At 40.9% G+C, this 19,005-nt stretch overlaps 1 protein-coding gene across 24 annotated transcripts in view; it reads left to right on the top strand.

Annotated features, from left to right (window-relative positions):
- Positions 1–19,005, top strand: part of EPB41L2 (erythrocyte membrane protein band 4.1 like 2) — a 219,757-nt gene that overhangs the window by 125,540 nt on the left and 75,212 nt on the right. For all 24 annotated transcript variants that reach the window (XR_006202828.1, XM_042939824.1, XM_042939821.1 and 21 more), the window contains one exon: positions 6,853–6,957. Coding sequence is in view for 23 of the 24 variants with exons in the window: in XM_042939824.1 (XP_042795758.1) it covers positions 6,853–6,957 (105 nt within the window). In the remaining variant the exon portion in view is untranslated. The remainder of the gene's footprint in view (positions 1–6,852; positions 6,958–19,005) is intronic.

Here is a 19,005-nt window from a genome sequence, read left to right as displayed (position 1 = left end):
AGTTAGTAAGTGTTGTATTAAAATTTGACTGTGCTTTATTTAGCCAAATAATTTTGGGGAACATCAGGTTGAATGATGGGAAACAGGTTTTTTTCACCATAGAACTTCCCAGGGTATCTTACATGCAAATAGGAAGCTGCATGCCTAGTAGTTATGTACGTTAAGCAGAATTTTCCTTATCCTATTCTCACTCCCCTTCTGGGGGATGTGGGTAGATACATGGGACATCTCATGGGACTAGTGAGACCAATGGAACATGCTTGGCAACTAGAGGTCTACCTCCTGATACCCTTGGCTTCTGCTGATTGCCTTCTCACTCTCTTCACCTCAGTGTTGATACCACTCTGCTGGAGAACCGTGTACATGCGTGCGTGTGCATCTTGTATTTAAACTCCCGAGGGAAGATGCGATTGTATTTGGTTAACCTTTATGCCCAGAGTAAGACATTGTCTTTGAGTAGAGCTGTTTGTTGGATGAAGCTATCTCCAGGGCCATCGGCTATGTCCTCTGGACCAGGGAGCTAGTTATCTCTAAAGGCATAGATTCACAGGACTTGGTTTTCCCTTGGGGAATTTCTTTTTTTATTTTTTTCTGTCATTTGACTGTAAAGTTCCCAAGACCATCTATGTCTTATTTATCATTGTTTTCATGATGTCTTAACATAGGAACTAATACGTATTAGATGCTGGATCAGAATATGTTGAGCCTTTTAGCCTGGCAAGCTCTTGCAGTCGTGTGCGAGTGGGACTGTATAACTGGCAGGCAAACTGCATGGCTTGTCTCTTATGGATGGGTTACTTTTTTCATCTTCCTATAGTCTCCAGTGTCACTTGAATAGAAACTGGCCGCATCAGACTCTATAAACATCCAAAGGGGAAATTAAGTTCTTCCGAATATGCTGTTTCTCTGCCTTGAAAGAAATCATTTCCTTTAAGATTCATTTCAGATGCTACAGTCTTGGTAAAGCTGTGGTATTTCTCAGACCCTGTTACTCATCTGTTCTTGGTGTTTCCATAGCACTTTGCATATGCATCTTTTAGTACGTGTCGTACAGTATTTTTACATTCTTGCTTTTCCAGCCAGATGTTGAGTTCGTTAAGGGTGGAGATGCTGAATGGAAGCTTAAGTAATACGTGTATGCAGTTAAGATCTAATCAAGCATTTAAAATCTGTTTCCTAGAGAAGGGAAGGAGAGCATAGCGGAGAAGCAATCTGAGCATCTAGAAGATACTCTGATGTTTGTTAGATGTGGGCCAGTGAAAGAACAGTTTGTGACAGGATTCAGCTGATGGAGGAAGGCACTTGGTTTGGCACTTTGATGTGTACTGTCTCATTGGGTTAACTTGACCCGCACAGTGAGCTGTGGGATACCTGTGACTTACTTTTACAGTTAAGGAGACTATCTGGTTTGCCTATTGTCTCACTTGTCTAGTTATAGTAAAGTGCCTACAAGGTGTTGATGAGGGAGGGACTAGGGCTGACTCCAGCCCCTGTGTGGATGCCCTTCATTCCCCGCCCCATGCTGCCCAGCCCACTGATGCCAAATTGTGGTGGTGAGCTTTGTGGATGTTTTTACTCTTAATCTTCTGGGGGAATTCTGTCCATGAGAGCACGTTTCTATTTTTGAATGGAAACCAGTGAGAAAGTATGATTTATTAATAAAAATGCACTTTAAGCCAGTGTTGGAATAGGTTTCCTCTTTGAACAGAGGTATGTGTTAATAGACATTAGTTGTCTTAAATATTCTTTTGGCCCTGCTTTCAAATAGCATTTGTCAATATCAGTAGCATTCATACTATCAAATAGTATGAATCTCCTTTTGTTTCTGTTACATTTCTTCATGATGTCTAACGGTTTTAGTAGTTTGCTCATTTGAAAGTAGTTGTCACATATAGCCAGATGTTTTGTAGAAATGGTAAGTTTGGGAAATTTTATCTGGTTAAAGGACAACTTATATTAGCGCTTTTTGAGTTTTTTGGCATCTTTCTAAATAAGAAGATAATTTCTGCTTTATAGTAAATAAAATGTCTTTTGTGAGTCCTTTATTAGAAATGCACAGAGGATGATGTTCAAGTAGATAGATGTGGCAGGAGCTATAGTAGTTTGCTTGCTTTGTTATCTCTGATAAGGAAAGTTCCTAATTTCACAGTGGGTGCTGAAATTGTGGCTATGGTCAGTCACTGGGAGCCTGAGTAGGTTAAATATCACCTCATTAAAATAAGTATGTTACATTTAGTACACCATAATGTTTTTCCAGTTGATTCAAGAAGTATCTTATGACCACCTATGATGATGGGCCATTTTCTACTCACTACAGATTCTGAAGTGAACAATGTTGTTGAAGTTCACGTCAGAGAAAGTGAATTCTATCTTATTTATTACCTTTAAAATATTCATTGCTGTTATTTGCAACCATATCTCCTCCTGGACCATGATTTTACTGCACATTTAAGAAAGCCAGCTGTCTGCTTTGCCTTCCCTTCTCCTCATAAAGTTACTCTAGAATGCCTCCAAACTCAAAGTTTTAATTATATAGGTTAATAATTGCATGTAGATCAAATAATGAAATTGAGAAGCTTTCATTTTAAAAGCTTAAGCCAAAATCCCATGTAAGTGAAATTAATCACTTTTCATGTTACAAAACTCTCCAGCTTATAACAATAGGAGCCAATACTGATGAAGCACTATGTGCCACATATACTGTTCTAAGCTCTCTGTATTACAATTTTTGGTACTCTAGTCTGTGGTGGATTTTATTCCCTTGTTTCACAGATGTGCCAAGTAAGGCAAATAGAAGTGAAGTGTCTTGTCCCTGGTCACATAATTTGTTAGTAATGGAAATGAATGTAAAACTTTGGCATTTGGAATCCAGAGTTCAATACACTTCCTTAGTATACTCTGTTAGTATGTACTTTGAATATACAGACATAGACACACATACGTATTTTAAATGTCCTTAGTACTTTCCTGAATCTGTAGTGATACAATGAAGGTACAGTGCTTGCTGTGTTGAAATAATCTGTGTTGCTTTCACCTTCTTTCCTCTGCTATTTAGTATAATTCTGTGTATTCATTTTATTTTATTTTTATTTTTTTACTGCTTTCCACTCACAGAGTCTCCCTTAGGATCTCTTGAAGGGCTGGTTTAGTGGTCATGAACTCCTTAGTTTTTGTTTGTCTGGGAAAGCCTTTATCTCTCCTATTCTGAATGACCGCCTTGCTGGATAAAGGAGTCTTGGCTGCAGATTGTTCCTATTCAGCACATTGAATGTTTCCTGCCACTCCCTTCTGGCCTGCCAAGTGTCGGTGGACAGGTCTGCTACAACCCTTATGTGTCTACCCTTGTGGGTTAAGGCCTGTTTGTCCCTAACTGCTTTCAGAATTCTCGATTTTTGTATTGTGTTCTTCTATTTTGTCAGTTTGGCTAAGTTTCTGTCTTTTGCGTGTCTTAATAGCTTGTTCTGTGTCCCGCACCTGCGAGCACTATTACATTAAAAAGGCGTCATACACCGTTCAGGGCCTGGCACTTCAGGAAGTGTTTTTGGTGTATGTTGTGTGCACCCTGTTGTTGCGTTTTGGCTGCTCAGTCCCACTGGTCAGTCCTCTGGAAAACTGCTTGCCTGTAGTGGTGGAGTGTTTGGACTTTCAACCAGGTGTGCTTTGATTTGTTCATTGAAGAAACCCTGGAAAAAGAAAAAGATAAGGGGAATCCTGATCCCATAAAAAGAGAAAAATGAAAGGGGGGGGGTTGGAGGGGGAAGAAGACCAAACAGAGAATCAAAAAAATTATAATGCTAAATCCAGAGAAAGAGAAAGGAAAATAAAGGATAGAAAAGGTGTAAAAAGAATAAAAAATGCCTGATTGAACAAATGTACACGCATGCACACGCATGCACACACACACGTATGTATATTTATTATTAGTATATGTAATTCACCAAAAACAAATCCAAAATTATGAGCCTGGTTCCAAAAGAGAAAAAGAGGAGGGTAGAAACAAAAAGACAAAGAAAAATTTAAAAACACAGCTATTGGTCCCTGGGGCCGTGGCTGTGCTGGTCTGGAGGAGAGGCGGTCTGGTTCGGTCAGTGTCAATCTTACTTGGGTAGATGTGCAGTTACCAGGCACGGAAGGGCAGGTTTGGTATAAGCGGGTCTCACCTCCATGGGGGGACTGCCGTGATGCTCCCTGAAGCCCCACCTTTGGTGATGGGGAGAAAAATGACGACCCCCCCCAATCTCTGCTCCCCAGACCAGGTGTCTCAAACCACGCTGTTCAGGCAGCCCTCACAGAATAGGTCGACTTGCCCTACTCCGCTCTCTCCCACGCACTCAGCTGGGATTCAAAACCCAGTGTCTTCAAGGGCCCTGCACCTCACAGAGTCTGCTCTGGGGTAGCGCCACTCTGCCCTGCTGATAAAGGCCTTTGGCTTAGGCCTGCAAAAGTCTTTTGTCCCTGGGGGAGGCAATAAACCTTCTTCCCACGGTGCTTGAGGAAAGGGACTGTTCTCTTTCAGGGTGCCCCTGAGATCCTACTGCGCCCCAGGGTTGGCTCCTTCTGCCCCCAGGTGCGTGCACAGGGCTCTGGCTTCAGTCTGGAGAAAGTTGTGCACTTTAGAAAGCTCCGAGTTTCAGCTCCTAAGGCTGTTTGCAAAACAGAAACTGGCACTCACCGTATTTCTCGTCCCCCAGTCTGTGGTCTGGAGAGGTTTGCCTCTTGTGCTAACTGGATACTGCAATTTCACAGCCCCTCTCTCTTTCTCTTTCTCTTTCTCTTTCTCTTTAGTCTCTCCACAGAAGGAGTTCCCTACCCTCCATACCTGTGCCAATTTATCTCCCCCAGTTTTCACATACATGCACCTCTGTCCCACCAAGCGGTCTCACTCCACCTGTGGAGATTGTTCTGCCACTCCGCAGATTGACTTCCTGGATGTCCCAAGTGATCTGACCCGATTACGGCTGTGTTTGAGGGACAAGGAAAATCCTTGTCCCCTTATATCTCTGCCACCTTAGCTCTGCTCCCCTCTTTTTAAAAGAAACATTACTATAAAACATTTAATAATGAAAGTTCCAGATCCTCCTTTGCATGTCTCTCAGGCATGAGTTTTCCACCTCTGCTCCCACAAAGAGAAGGAGGAAAGGTTAGAGGAGAGAAAAACAGGCCCTTGCATTGAGTTTCTGAAGACCGTCTTTTGAAACTCCTTATCAGAGTTGTACTCATTTGAAGTTAAAATGTCTTTTATTCCATTTTTGTTTTGTTTTTAAATGTTTATTTATTTGGGGAGAGAGGGAGAGAGAGAATCCCAAGCTCTGCTGCGATCACAGAGCCCAGTGTGGGGCTTGATCTGATGAACTGTGAGGTCATGACCTAAGCCAAAATCAAGAGTTGGACGCTTAACAAACTGAGCCATCTGGGTGCCCCTCTTATTCCATTTTTAAAGATAAATGCGTGGGAGACCTCAGTTTCCACATAGTGGATTAGCTAATAAGTATCTATTTTGATGGCATTAGGGCATTCATCTTGAGAATGAAAAAGTCTGAGGGCGTGTTCAGTTTTCACTTGTAGTCCAGGGGCCAGCTTCTGTCTATGCAGGGGATGGAGGGGTGTGTGTGACCTGACCTCGCAGTTTGAGTGTTCCCAGGGGTCTGCGTTTTCATTGGAAATGAGTCACCACTTTGTTTTGCCATTGATTAGACTATGAGTTTTTCTTCTGTGCCTGTCCAAGGCTTTTACATCTCTGGATAGCAGCTTCTTTTTTTTTTTTTTTTTTTTTTTTTTAATTTTTTTTCCAACGTTTTTTATTTATTTTTGGGACAGAGAGAGACAGAGCATGAACAGGGGAGGGGCAGAGAGAGAGGGAGACACAGAATCGGAAACAGGCTCCAGGCTCCGAGCCATCAGCCCAGAGCCTGACGCGGGGCTCGAACTCACGGACCGCGAGATCGTGACCTGGCTGAAGTCGGACGCTTAACCGACTGCGCCACCCAGGCGCCCCTGGATAGCAGCTTCTTAAACAAAATACATCAAACTGCTTAAGACAAAATCCATCCTTAGAGACCACTGATTTTATTCCCCTAGTTCCATTCCCTTGTATCTTAAAATATTGTTCTGAAGAATGTGCTGTCATTCTTGAGAAAAAGCATAGCTTGAATTGAAAAATAATTTTTTTTTTCCTCTTCTGCAAATTGTGGAACAAAAAAGCCTAAGTACTGATGGGATAAATCATGTTAGGATCCACTGAAGAATAGGGCTAAATGATTTTCCTGGGGGAGTATATTTCACAAATATAATATAAGCCACCTTGAGGAATTTTGAGGGAGGCAGTTTGGACGTGTTTTTGTACTACTTTATTTTTTAAGTTTACTTATTTTAGAGAGAGAGCACAAGTGGGAGAGGGGCAGAGGGAGAGCGAGAGGGAGACACAGAATCCAAAACAGGCTTCAGGCTCTGAGTTGACAGAGAGCCTGACACAGGGCTCAAACACATAAACTGCGAGATCATGACCTGAGCCCAAGTTGGATGCTTAATCGACTAAGCCACCCAGGTGTCTCTGTTTTTGTACTATTATAAAAATAAGTGAACTCCTAGCATCTTACTTTTTGATTCTGTTTTATATTTTCATAGAGTAGCAAGTAAAGCATTTGATCACTCCTTCATTTTAGAATGTATGCCTTGTGTAGGGAGGAGGAAGGATTCTAAAGTGAAAAGGTTATTAATCACTCTTGTATTATAAGAGATTAGAAAACAAATATATTATGCTAAATAATATTATCTGATGTGAAGTCCTTTATTTGTAGTACTCATGGAATCTTTAGTGCTTGAAAAGTAAAGATGTCATTTCTTTTCCCTCAGAAATGTGCGAAGGGACAAGTGTTATTTGACAAAGTGTGCGAACATCTCAATCTCTTGGAAAAGGACTATTTTGGACTTTTATTTCAGGAAAGCCCTGAACAGAAAGTAAGTGAAATGATTTCAAGTTTGTTTGTTTCTTCTTAGGAAAATACTGTATTTTTTTTCCTCAAGTGGTATAAGATTTTAGCTTTAAAATAATTTATTTTGACATATTTTATATTGTAGAAATTTGCTAAATACTAAAACCTTGTATAGAGAGAATCACCTATAACTTTTTGCCACTGTGTGAGTGTACATGCTTTTCCACTAATACTATAAGCAGACAGAATGGGATATCTCATCCTGTGTTAATTATTAGAGACTAAAAGAACTGTTTTAAAATGTTTTATGTTGAATTTTTAGCTCTTGAATTCACCTGTATGCTGGGAGTTAAGCATGCCTAAAACAGGGAAGGAAGCATCTTAGAAGGAATGTACTTACCTGGAGGCTGGGGAGAGAGCGTTTGCCTTGCTGTACAGACTGTGGTGGCCATGTGGAGTGAATGTGTTCCTTGCCCTGTTTTGGGTTACTGAGGGCAAAAAAGGAGGTGGTGCCCATCTGGACACAGATTGGGTAGATATGAGCTGCCAGGACCCACTGCAAATCTGCCTGACATCAAGTGTGTTGAGATTGCTGTGCTCCAAGAGTTTCCCAAGACACTAAGCAGGAGCATCAGAATCCTCTAAATGCTCAATGCCAATTCCGGGGACCATCAGGACTTTTCAGTTTCATATGTAAATTAGAGAGATATTAATTCATTCTGGCAATTAACCAGAATTAACCTGCAGCCTTCTGTCTTAGTCAATTTAGGCATTTCTAACAAAGTACCATAGAGTGAGTGGTTGAGAAACAACACCGGAAGGCTGGGCAGTCCACGATCAAGATACCAGCAGGTTCTATGTCTGGTGATGGCCCACTTCTTGGTTCATAAAGGTAGTGCCTTCTGTAACCTCACATGGCAGAAGGGACAGGCAGCTCTCTGAGCCTCTTTTATAAGGATGCTACTCTCATCCATGAGGGTTGCACCTTCATGATCTCATCACCTCCTAAAGACCCCACCTCCAAATACTGTCACATTGGGGATTAGGTTTCAAGGTATGAATGGGGGAGGGGAGGACAAACATTCAGTCTCTAGCACTTTCCTCATTGTCAAGAAAGGACTGTTCCTTCTCTACTTCACTTTGACTAATGGTAAAGAAGATACTGAGTGTAGGAGTGAAGAGTAAAGGTTTGGTCCTCTGGCGCCCTAGAGCGAAGCCCTCTCAAGTCTGTTAGATTGTGCCTGTGGACAGACTCACTGTGATCATTCTGTCTGAGGATGCCCGGAGCATTTGGTCACAGTCAAAGGAGGTACTTTCCAGCATCTGACATTTTACGTCACAGTCAATAGAACACAACATAGTAGATGAACATAGGCTGTGAAGTTATTTGCCCACATGCTGTCATTGTTTATATGTCCTGGTAATGAAATACAGGGTACTAAGGGTGATAATTATCTATAAATTAAAGTTTCTCAATTGGCTTAGTTTTTAAAGTCTTGATACCTAATTGGTTTAATTCCACATTTAAGCCAAAGACTATTAAATTGGATGCCTGCCTACAGAATAGTATGTGAGTATTCTTACTAGAATTCTGTTTAGAATACTTTTTTCAGAAGTAATAACAAATTAGATATTCAACTAAATAAACTAGTTGCTCTTTTTAGACTTGAAATTAAAAGTGGTCTTGATAATGTTTCCAACCATGGGCCTTCTGCTGGTCCGCAAAGCTATGAAAGAGAAAGTGATGGGAATTGGCTATCGTTATCCACTTTTTCTGAGACTACATATGGGGAGATTCATAAAAGCATTTAAGCCGTGTGGAAAAAGGGAAACCATTTAGCATGTTGTAAAATATGCAGGAAAACACGTTCTGTTAGTAGAAACAGGATATGCTACATAAAGACATCTGGTATGTCTGCAACACTAGATTTACATAAGAAAGAGTGGTATTTAGCTAGGATTCACTAGTTTTTATTTTTACAACTTCCAATATATGTGTCTAATCCATATCTCTGACCTGAATCTTCGACTCCTATTTAGCTGCCTACTGGACACTGCACTGCAGTCCATTGTCTCCAAGCAAGCTGGCCATCTGCACCTTAAACTTCATCTGTTCCCTGAAGAGTTAGGTAGAGATTCCTTCCACCTCCTTCCATTGCTTATCAGTCAAAAAGCTCTGTCTTTTCTACCCACGAACATCCTTCTCTTGGTTCTCTCTATCCAGTTTTGCTTTGGTTTAGGTCCCTGTCCTCTCTTGCTTTGACCATTTTGTTAGCCTCCTATGTGGATTAACTGCCTGGCCCCAGGCCCCTATGGTGATGCTTCCTTCACACTGCTGCTAGATTGAGTTCTCTGAAGTGCACATTGGATCTTGGCTCTCCCTGGTGTAACACCATTTACTGGATACAATCTAATCCTCTTAGTATGGCTTACAAGGCTCCACTTTCGTTTCATTTTCCAGTAACCTCTCACATACGGTCTGGATTCAGTCCACACCAGATTTCTCTCCTAACAGGAGCCTTATTGGTCCATACTATATCTGCTTGAACATATTATTCTTTACCTTTGGAATGCCCTTCCCATTCTTTTTTGTATCTGAGTGCCTACTTAACATTTAAGTATCCTGCCCTATGAGAGTTTCCTTGACCATTTACTACCACCATCCCTCCAGCTCCCAACTCAAGGGGAGTTGATGTTTCTTCCATCTGTTATCTAGACATTCAGCACAAACCTTATTTATGTCCATCTTCCTGTTACTCTAGGAACTTCTTGAGGGCAGAGACCATACCTTTTTATCTTTGAGGCCTCCGTCTATCTAGACATTAACAAATATCTATTAAATAGTGCCTTTGTGCCATCTCACGCCCATTAGTGTGGCCACCAGCAAGAAAACAAAAGAAGAGTTAGTGAGGATATGAAGAAATTGGAATCCTTGAGCACTGGTGGTGGGAATGTAAAATGGTGCAGCTATAATGGAAAATAGTACAGAGGTTACTCAAAATGTTAGAAATTATATGATCTAGCAATCCCACTTCTGGGTGTATATCCAAAAGTATTGAAAGCAGCATCTTGAAGAGATATTTGCACACACACGTTCATTGTGACATTATTCACAATAGCCAAGAGGTGGAAGCAATCCAGTGTCCATCAGTCAATGAATTGGATAAACAAAACGTTGTCCATACAAAATGTGGTGAATGGAATATTATTGAGCCTTAAGGAAGGAAATCCTGTCACAAGGATGAAGCTAGAGGACATTATATTAAGTGAAATAAACCAGTCACAAAAGGACAAGCACTATGATTCCACTTAAATGAAGTATCCATGATCAAGTTCATGGAAACAAAAAGTAGAATGGTGTTGCCAGGGACTGGGGCACGGGGAAAATGGGGAGTGATCATTCAATGGGAATAGAGTTTCAGTTTTATAAAATGAAAGCATTTCAGAATCTGTTGTATAGCATTGCTCAACTGTATACTAATAAATGGTTAAGATGGTAAACTTTAGGTTAAAAAAAAATTACCTGTGTGCAAAGCAGTGGTACTCCTGCGAATCTAGCAGTAAACAGTTAAGACAAAGACCCTGCCGTCACGATGTCCCCACTTACGTTTCAGTTGAGGAGACTGTGAAAAACTGAGTTACACAGTTACTAACATTTGATTACTGCTCTATAGGAGAGCATATTGACGCTGAGACAGCTAGGAGAGAGAATGCTGTTTAAGGAGAGACACAAAGTGGGTGGGCTTGGGACGTGAGAGGGACAGGGAGGAGAGGGACATGAGCGGCACTGCTCACCCCAAGCAGGAAGTGGCCTCAGGTGAAATTGTGGTCGAGAAAGACAAGTAAATGATTGAAGACCGATTGAGGAAAGAGGTAGAATCCATCAGCTGACTGGGTGTGAGGGATGACCCAACACTAATAAGAGGGTCTGGATTCTTGGATGGATGGAAGTGCCATGTAGTGAGTTGGGGAGGGCCCATCGTGGGATGGCAGGGCGTATCACGAGTATCATGTTGACTTTAGGTCAGATAACTTACTTGTTCTTCTAAAAGCTGTTAATATATGCCTTGAAGAATGGCTGCTAGTGTGGAGCAGGCATTCCAGGTGGAATCCATCTCAATAATAAAGTGTGCAGTGGGGCAGTTTTATTTCTGGATGGAAATATCATATTTATATTGAGGCTCGTAGTTAAGCAGACTTATTTATAACTTCATTTGTAAAAGAATCCAAGGTGGCTTTTATCATAAAACACGTTCCGAATAAAATAGAGGTGACTATTAATAGCTAATCATTCTGGGATTCTCACAATGCACCAGGTTGTGTTCTAGCACTTTACAAGTGTTGTCTCCTGTAGTTTTCAGAACCCCGAAAGGTTGGTATTACGAACCACACTTTGTAAACACAGAAAGATGAGGCATAGAGAAGTTAAATAATTCACCCAAGGTCACCTAGCCAATGAATAGTAACAGTATGGTTCAGAACTGGGTAAACTAGGAAGGAAAAAAAATAGAAAATGCAACAATTTTTAATTTTCTGTCAAGGCATAAAAATGGGTATGCTATTTTATAGCTATCATGACTGGAAAAATGGAAGAATATCGTCTTGCCTTGGAGGGATTTTTCATCTTACGCAATTCTAAAAGACATCCTGCAAGACTTCATATATGGGTTGTTGAAGGATACTATGGACTACGTTCCCAGTGTGAATTCTCCAGCTGATGTTTCTATAATGGTGTCAATAAATTTAAGGGTGACCCGACTTACTGACAGTGATTCTGTGAGATTCCTTGGCAGTGCTTCCTTAAAGGAACTTTTCCCTTCTTGGCAGAATCACCTGGGAGATGAATTTCCAACTAAGAATTTCATTTTTCTCCTGTCCAGTCTTACGTACTGTTCACTACACACATGTACCCACATGTGCCCCTCCCCCCCCCCCCCCCCCATTTAGGCTCCCTCTTCCCCGATTAAAAATGGTGCTATCACTGTTTATAAATGGGATATTGCAGGATGTCTTGTGCTGTGTTAAGTAGATGGGATACGTCCTGTCCCTCACGTATTTTGGGACAGAAAATAGATTAACTTTTTGGTCAGTGTCTTAGTCCATTTGGGCTGCTATCACAAACTGTCAGAGACTGGGTGGCTTATCAAAACAGGAATTTTTCACATTTCTGGAGGGTTGGAAGTTCAAGATCAGGGCCTCAGCAGATTTAGTATCTGGTAAGGATCTGCTTCCCTGGTTCACAAACCATGCCTTCTTGATGTGTCCTTACATGGTGGAAAGGATGAGGGACTTCTCTGGAGCCTCTTTTGTAAGGGTGCTAATCCCAATATGAGGGTTCCACTCTCATGACCCAATTACCCCCAGAGGCCCCACCTCTTAGTACCATCACATTGGACACTAGGATTTCAACATAGGAATTTTAGGGGGACACAAACCTTCTGACCATAGCAGTCAGGCTAATATTACCCAAGTAGATACACTTCTAGTAATCTCAGTTCCATGACACAACTTAACATACCCTGTCCTAAATACCAGCTGGGCATTTATCAGTAACTAGATAGAGGGCACTTTTATTACCCGACAAGGGCCTGTGATATGAAAATTTTAAATTGTTGTGTAAGGGCAAATCTATAAACTTTGGAAATGATATTAGCCCTTTAATATTAACATTCTATTATAGAAAATGAGAATTGTGACAAATACTCCGAATGTGGACAGGCAAGGGACATCCTGCACAGAAGAAAAGTAATCTCTCCAGCATGAATGAGGGTGGTGTGTGGGAGCAATTTCAAGTTGCTTGACAGGGCTGGGGATGAGGCAGTTTCAGAGTCTCTGTATAGGAGGGACCTGTGAGCGATTGGCAAGTTACAAGGAGTTGTTGGGAGGGCGCCTGGGTGGCTCAGTCGGTTAAGTGTCCAACTCTTTATCTCCGCTTAGGTCTTGATCTCAGGGTGGTAAGTTTGAGCTCTGTGTTGGGCTCCCATGCCTGGTGTGGAACTTGCTTAAGAAAAGTTGGGTACTTGTCTTGAAGCTGTGTTTTCTCAGCAAGCAGTGTTTTAACTTACATCATGGGTTAATTTGGGGTGGCTTTGTGGAGAGTGTTGGCGATCATGGGAAAGCTAGGCAAAGAACATTTTTTGGAAAGCCTTGTATCTTGTGCTAAGGAATCTAGATATTCTGATGTGAAGGGTTTTTATGAAGAAAGTGACACGGTCAGATTTGCATTTCAGAAAGAATAACCTGTTCGGGTTGTGAACGGAGATCATAGGTGACTGAGACCGGAGGCAGAAGAAGGTCCGTCATCTAGTCCAGGGATGGTGGAAACTAGGGCAATGACATTAGGAGTGAAGATGAAGGGCAGAGGTACTGAGTAGGTAATGTCTGTAGGACTTTGTGACTCCTCATCTCTGTGGCATAAAGGCAATGGGGGGAGGGGTTGGGGTTAAGTTCCACATTTGGGGCTTGGGGAGCTGGTTGGAGACTCTTACATGGGGACTTTGGAGGAGGAGCAGCAGTTTGGGGTTGGGAGCAGAGAGGAAATCTCATTTTCATTTTTCTAAGTTGGAAGTGCATGTAGGTTGTTGGCTAGATGATGATTAGGGATCAGGGAGTGGGTGAGGGCTGAGGAAAGTTAACAGTAAGGAATGTGAGAGTGAGCATAAACTAGTGTTTAAGGAAGGCTGGCTTTGAAGAGGACAGGTGGGAGAATGATACAACAGGATATAGACCAGCACAGTCCAATAGAACTTTTCATGACGATGAGATGTTCTAGACCTGCTCTATCTAATATGGCAGCTACTAGCCACAGATGGCTATTGATCCCTTGAAATATGGCTGGTGTGACAGAAGAAGTGAAGTGGAATTTTATTCAGTTGTACAAATTTAAATTTAAGTAGCCTCTTATGACTGGTGGCTATTATGTATGACAGCACAGAGTGTTTACTAAGGATTTTGGGGGTTGACTGATTTGCTTGGATGGAAAGAACTTCGACCTTGGCTGTGGGAATGTCCAAGGAGAGGGTGCGGTTGGAGCGAGAGGAAAAGGAATGATGATGGAAACTCCTGAAGTGGAGAAGAGAAAGAGGATAAGCTTTGAATAAAGAGGGCAGCCTCATCCCCTGAGTCTGCAAGAAGGAAGACCAGGAGTGGTGTATCTGTAAGTAAATCTTAGTTAAGTGAAGTGCAGCCTCAAAGCTCTGAGAAATAGAGGGTGAAATTGTCTGCTAAGAGTGACTAGGGGGTAGCACTGGGGACCCAGAGAGGCAGACTACTAAGGACAAGTATGTGGATTGCTGTTGACAGTTCAGCCGAGATTGGAGATCATACAATTGTGATGGCAACAGAATACATTGGTGTTTTTCTCTAATTGCCATCTGCACCCTGGGTCTAATAGTGGAGAACTGGAGTATCATAGCGGTTCCCAGTTGGGTGTGTTCACAATGGTGATGGTAAGATGGACAGAAGATCTAGAAAACTGGAGATGCTGCTGAGATGGTAATCCAGCTGCTTATTCACCAGAGACCCAGGAAGGAACATAACCGAAGCTGAAATGGGCTAGTAGGTTGGGAGAAGATGGCTGGGGGCCAAAGGATGAAAGTCCAAGGAAGCTGAAGATTAGGTACTGTGAGAATTAATGGGTAGAAAACTTAGCAGGAGAGGAAAGGGTTGTATCTGAGAATGGGATGATGAAATCTAGTGAGGGTGGAGGACACTGTGTGATGAGAAGACCTAGTGTTCAGGATGAGAAGGTATGGCTGGAGTTGAGGAGAGTCTCAGGTCATTGAGGCAGAGAATATTAGTATAAGGTTAAGTTTGGAGGGGTTCTATATCTCTTAATTCCTTATTTTCTTTTGCAGTTTCTCTTATGAAGTGGGGATGAAAATGCCCATATAATGATTAGGCACACACTTCTATCTAGGCTTTAACCAAAGAACATAAGAAGAATAAACAACTGGCTGTGCTTTCTGAAATTTCTAACCTCAGGAAATTTAATGCTTACATGTAATTGGCAGTATACTTAATTATTCATGTATAATCTGATTTGCTTTCATGACTTTTATATTTTTTATTCATTCTCACGTAGACAAAACCCAGTCCTCAAGACATCTAGGCAAAAGGACTCTTATTTTTCTAATATAGACTTGAATGGTGTCCTAATTTTTTCCGAAGGATGTTATTACCATTGTATCAGCTTGGCTTAATCAGTCCTATTGTGTTTGAAACCCACGTAGTTTCAACAATAGGATACTATAGCATACAGGAATTTAAGCTGCTGGCTTTTTCATGCTGAATATTATCTCTATTTATAGAAGTTTCAATCACTTATTTCAACATATTATAAACTGAAGGTGAGGTAAAGCTATGGTTATTTGTATAAAAATTTTCCATGGAGAAAAAAATCTAAACTCTCCTTTGATTTTAGTGTAGTACTTTCTCATGGTTGAGATCTTGAGTTGGAAGCTTTTCAATTTACTCTAAGTATGAAAATCTATCATTATTACTGTTAGAACTTTTTAATGTCTCTTGAAGTTTTATGTAAACTTTACTATGGAAAATGCCATTAAAAATTTGTGGAATCAAGCAACATGTTACTCGTTTATGTATGGAATTTCAAGTCCATATAGTTCTTGTATTCATGTCTAACTGGAACCATCATTAAGGGTTTTGGACTCTCTTTAAAGGGAAAAACATTGTCTTGAATTTTTGATGTTAATAGAGTTTGGCATCTAGCCCAGGGATTGTTATTTTGCTTCAAGCCATATTGAAAGAGGAGCTTGTTAGAAGTGTAGTTGATATCCACAGCTAACTTTATGAAAATTGATTAAAGTGTCTGTCTGATAGCCTGTCCATTTCCCTCCGGAAAACAGAACTAAAAACTCAAATACGCTGTTTGTCATATATAAACTATTCTTTAATAAAATTCTATATTCAATCCAGTTGTACATTCTCGTACCACAGACAAGAGTTGAATCACGTTCTCCCAGGTGTGTAGTGAACATTTTGCTCTAATGTAGAAAGCCTGGAACTTTCCTGCTAATGCCAGCATTAGGGCAGTGTTCTATTAGACCTCATTTAGGCCGAGGTATAATAAAGGGGACCTGCTTCAGCACTATAAATTCCTAAGAGAAAAATGCAGATCTTAGGTAAGCTTATGCTTTTAACATTTGGTAATGCAGGGTCGGATGAATTTAACTTCTCTCACCTGGCCAAGTTGACAACCACCGAAAGTGAGGAGGGCACAGCTAAGCATTTGGAAAAAAACTTCTGTGATCTTTGCATCCAGCCTGAAAGGGTATTAGGCGAGTTGGATGGCTTTTGGGGGGGAAAGGGACTCGGAGACAGATTTTGTGACAGTATCCTGGGTCATTATCTAGGTCTGTGGTGCTCAGTGGCCTGCGGCCCAGACAACCACACCCTTGGACTGCTTGTGGGCTGTTGCTGGTTGATGGGCCTGGCTGTTCCTCTTTGTCGGGCGAAAGTGGTTAGCACCTTGGTGGAATGACGACTGTAGGTCTTGGCATTATTTGATACAGCTGTTTAGTGTGATGGGGTAGAGAAAGAAATACTTACATGTAGGCACATGGAAGCCACCATCTGCTAGGGCTTTCTACAGGAGGCTGTAGAATGTTTATAAAATAGAAATAAAAATAGAATATTTAGCCAGTGAAGTCTGGGCATCTACCTGTTAAGCCAGTTGACGGTCTTGAAAAATGTCTCTGTGCATCTGACTTTTAGGAAGAGACATTGAAAGAAATCTAGGGCTATACTACTCCAAGGGTGCCCCCAGCACTGGCACTACCTGGAAGATTGTTAAAAAGGAAAATTCCGGGTCCGTACTATAGAACTTACCGAATTGTAGTCTGCAGTTTGACTAGATCTTCAGGTGATTCAGGAAAACCTTTTGAGGCTTGAGAAGCGCTGATCTCGGAGATCAAATATCCTTTTGAGGTGACAGGACGGTAGAAGTTTGGAATGTAGCAAAAGCCAGTGGCTCACATTTGAGAAGTGTGCCAACAACCATAGTCACTTAGGCAGGAGTTAAGCCATTCCCGTTATACAAGGACTTTTGGACCATATAGTCTCTGAGGATTTTCTTAACACCAGCATCCTATGAATCTAAATATAATAATTCTTAATCAGGGTTTTATATTTTCCTAGATGTTTTTGTTGTTAGAGGAGAATTGAAACTCATCTTTATTTAACCCTTTTTCTGGTAACAGGTATTGAAAATGTCTAGAAAAGACTTTTCACTTGGGGGCGGCTAGGTGGCTCAGTTGATAAAGCGTCTGACTCTTGGTTTTGGCTCAGGTGATGATCTCGTGGTTTGAGAGTTTGAGCTCTACATCGGACTCTGCATTGGCAGCATGGAGCCTGCTTGGGATTCTTTTTCTCCCTCTTTCTGCCCCTCCCCTGCTCGTGCTCTCTCTCAAAGTAAATAAATCAGCATTAAAAGAACAATGTGTGCAGATATTTGCTTTGCTACTTAGTTAAATTTCTATAATCTTCTAATGCAGGTTTTTGTCCTTAACCTTTTTTGTGCCATTAATTCCTTTGGCTGTCTAATGAATTCTGCGGGCTGCTTCTCAGAATAGTGATTTAACTATATAATAAAATGCAGAGGCCTATAGAGGAAGTCAAGAAATAAACAATATTCTGAAAATATTAAATTTGGGATGGTCACCAATATCTAACTATAGTGGAATATGGAAGTATTTTTGATTGCTACAAGTGACAGAGGTAAAGGTAGTGCTGATATTAACCAGGACTTTTTCTCCCACATTCATAATTGATGGTAATGCTAGATTTCAGTTAGAGGCTAGTGAAAGTAAAGATGTTACTTTTTTCCCCCAACTGAGTCATAGTCTTCCAGTTTTGTGTTCTGAGATGAGTTGATAATATTCTAGGACCCCATTTTAATTTTAGTTTACTTCTGTTGGAAGCCTGTGATAGGATTCCTTGTAATTTTTATTTATTCCTTGGTTTACATGATATTCAGAAAATAAATATCTATATTGGGTTCATACTTTTGGTACAGAGTGGAGGTAAAAAGGGGAAGGTGAGGAGAAGGGATACCAAATTGAATGAATGAATGTCCCTGCCCATAAGTGTAGCTGGCAAAGTACTTTACTTTTATTTTTAATAAGCCAAGATACATTTTATTGAAATCCAGTGTGGATTTTAGGTCTTTTTAGTTTTGCATTTGTTATGTGTACCTTAAAGTTTTCTAAACACTGAGAAAAATCCTGATCTTGCCTGATTATGAATTGCCTGGAGCTGTCACTTAAAATAGAGATTCTCAGGCCCCTTTCCTGGAGAATGTTTCAGGAGGGTAGTGGGTAAATCTGTGTTAACAAATTTGCCAGATGGATTCTTACCAGGCAAAACTTAGTAAAGCTTAGCTAGATAATACTTTAGTCCAAACGCTTCAATGTATGTGTTAGTCATACTGGTAATTATTTTCATGAGAAGGGGTATGTGTTGCCTTTGTTTCCAGGAAGATTCTTCACTGTAGTAGGGTAGCTTTGTAGAAAGGGCAAATATTAGACAATTTTCTTTAAGGAAAGAGGGGTCCGATTTTTATTTCATCTGGCCCATGAATACAGTGTGTCTGATTTGTTAACTTTTTCTGGGTAGTAACATTCACATAAATAGTAACTTCTTTAATATATATAACACCCCACCTTTGGAAATATAAAATTATGTGAAGAAGAGATATATACCCAGAGGTGATAGGCCAGTTTATGATTATAAAAAAGCCCATGTGTTGAAGGCATTGGGTAAAGTACTTTGCATAAGTACTTCCTCTTCAGGAGGCGGTTGAAGAGTTGAAAAGAACTACCCTATGAGGGACCTGTTTTGATCCTCATCTTAGAATTGAGGAATCAGAGGCTTAAGAAAGTGAAGAATGAGCCCAAGGTCATAGACTTGGTGAAAGCCAGAATTTGACTCCATGTAGCTCCAGTTCCAAAGCCTATATATGTGGCAGCCAAATCTTTAAAAACAATTGGAAATTATGCACCATAATCTATCGTGTGTGTGTGTGTGTGTGTGTGTTTGTGTGCATGCACATGAG

This window comes from Panthera leo, chromosome B2 (genome assembly GCF_018350215.1).
Source record: "Panthera leo isolate Ple1 chromosome B2, P.leo_Ple1_pat1.1, whole genome shotgun sequence".
Taxonomy (NCBI): Eukaryota; Metazoa; Chordata; class Mammalia; order Carnivora; family Felidae; genus Panthera; species Panthera leo.
This window is presented reverse-complemented; position numbering and strand designations above follow the sequence as displayed.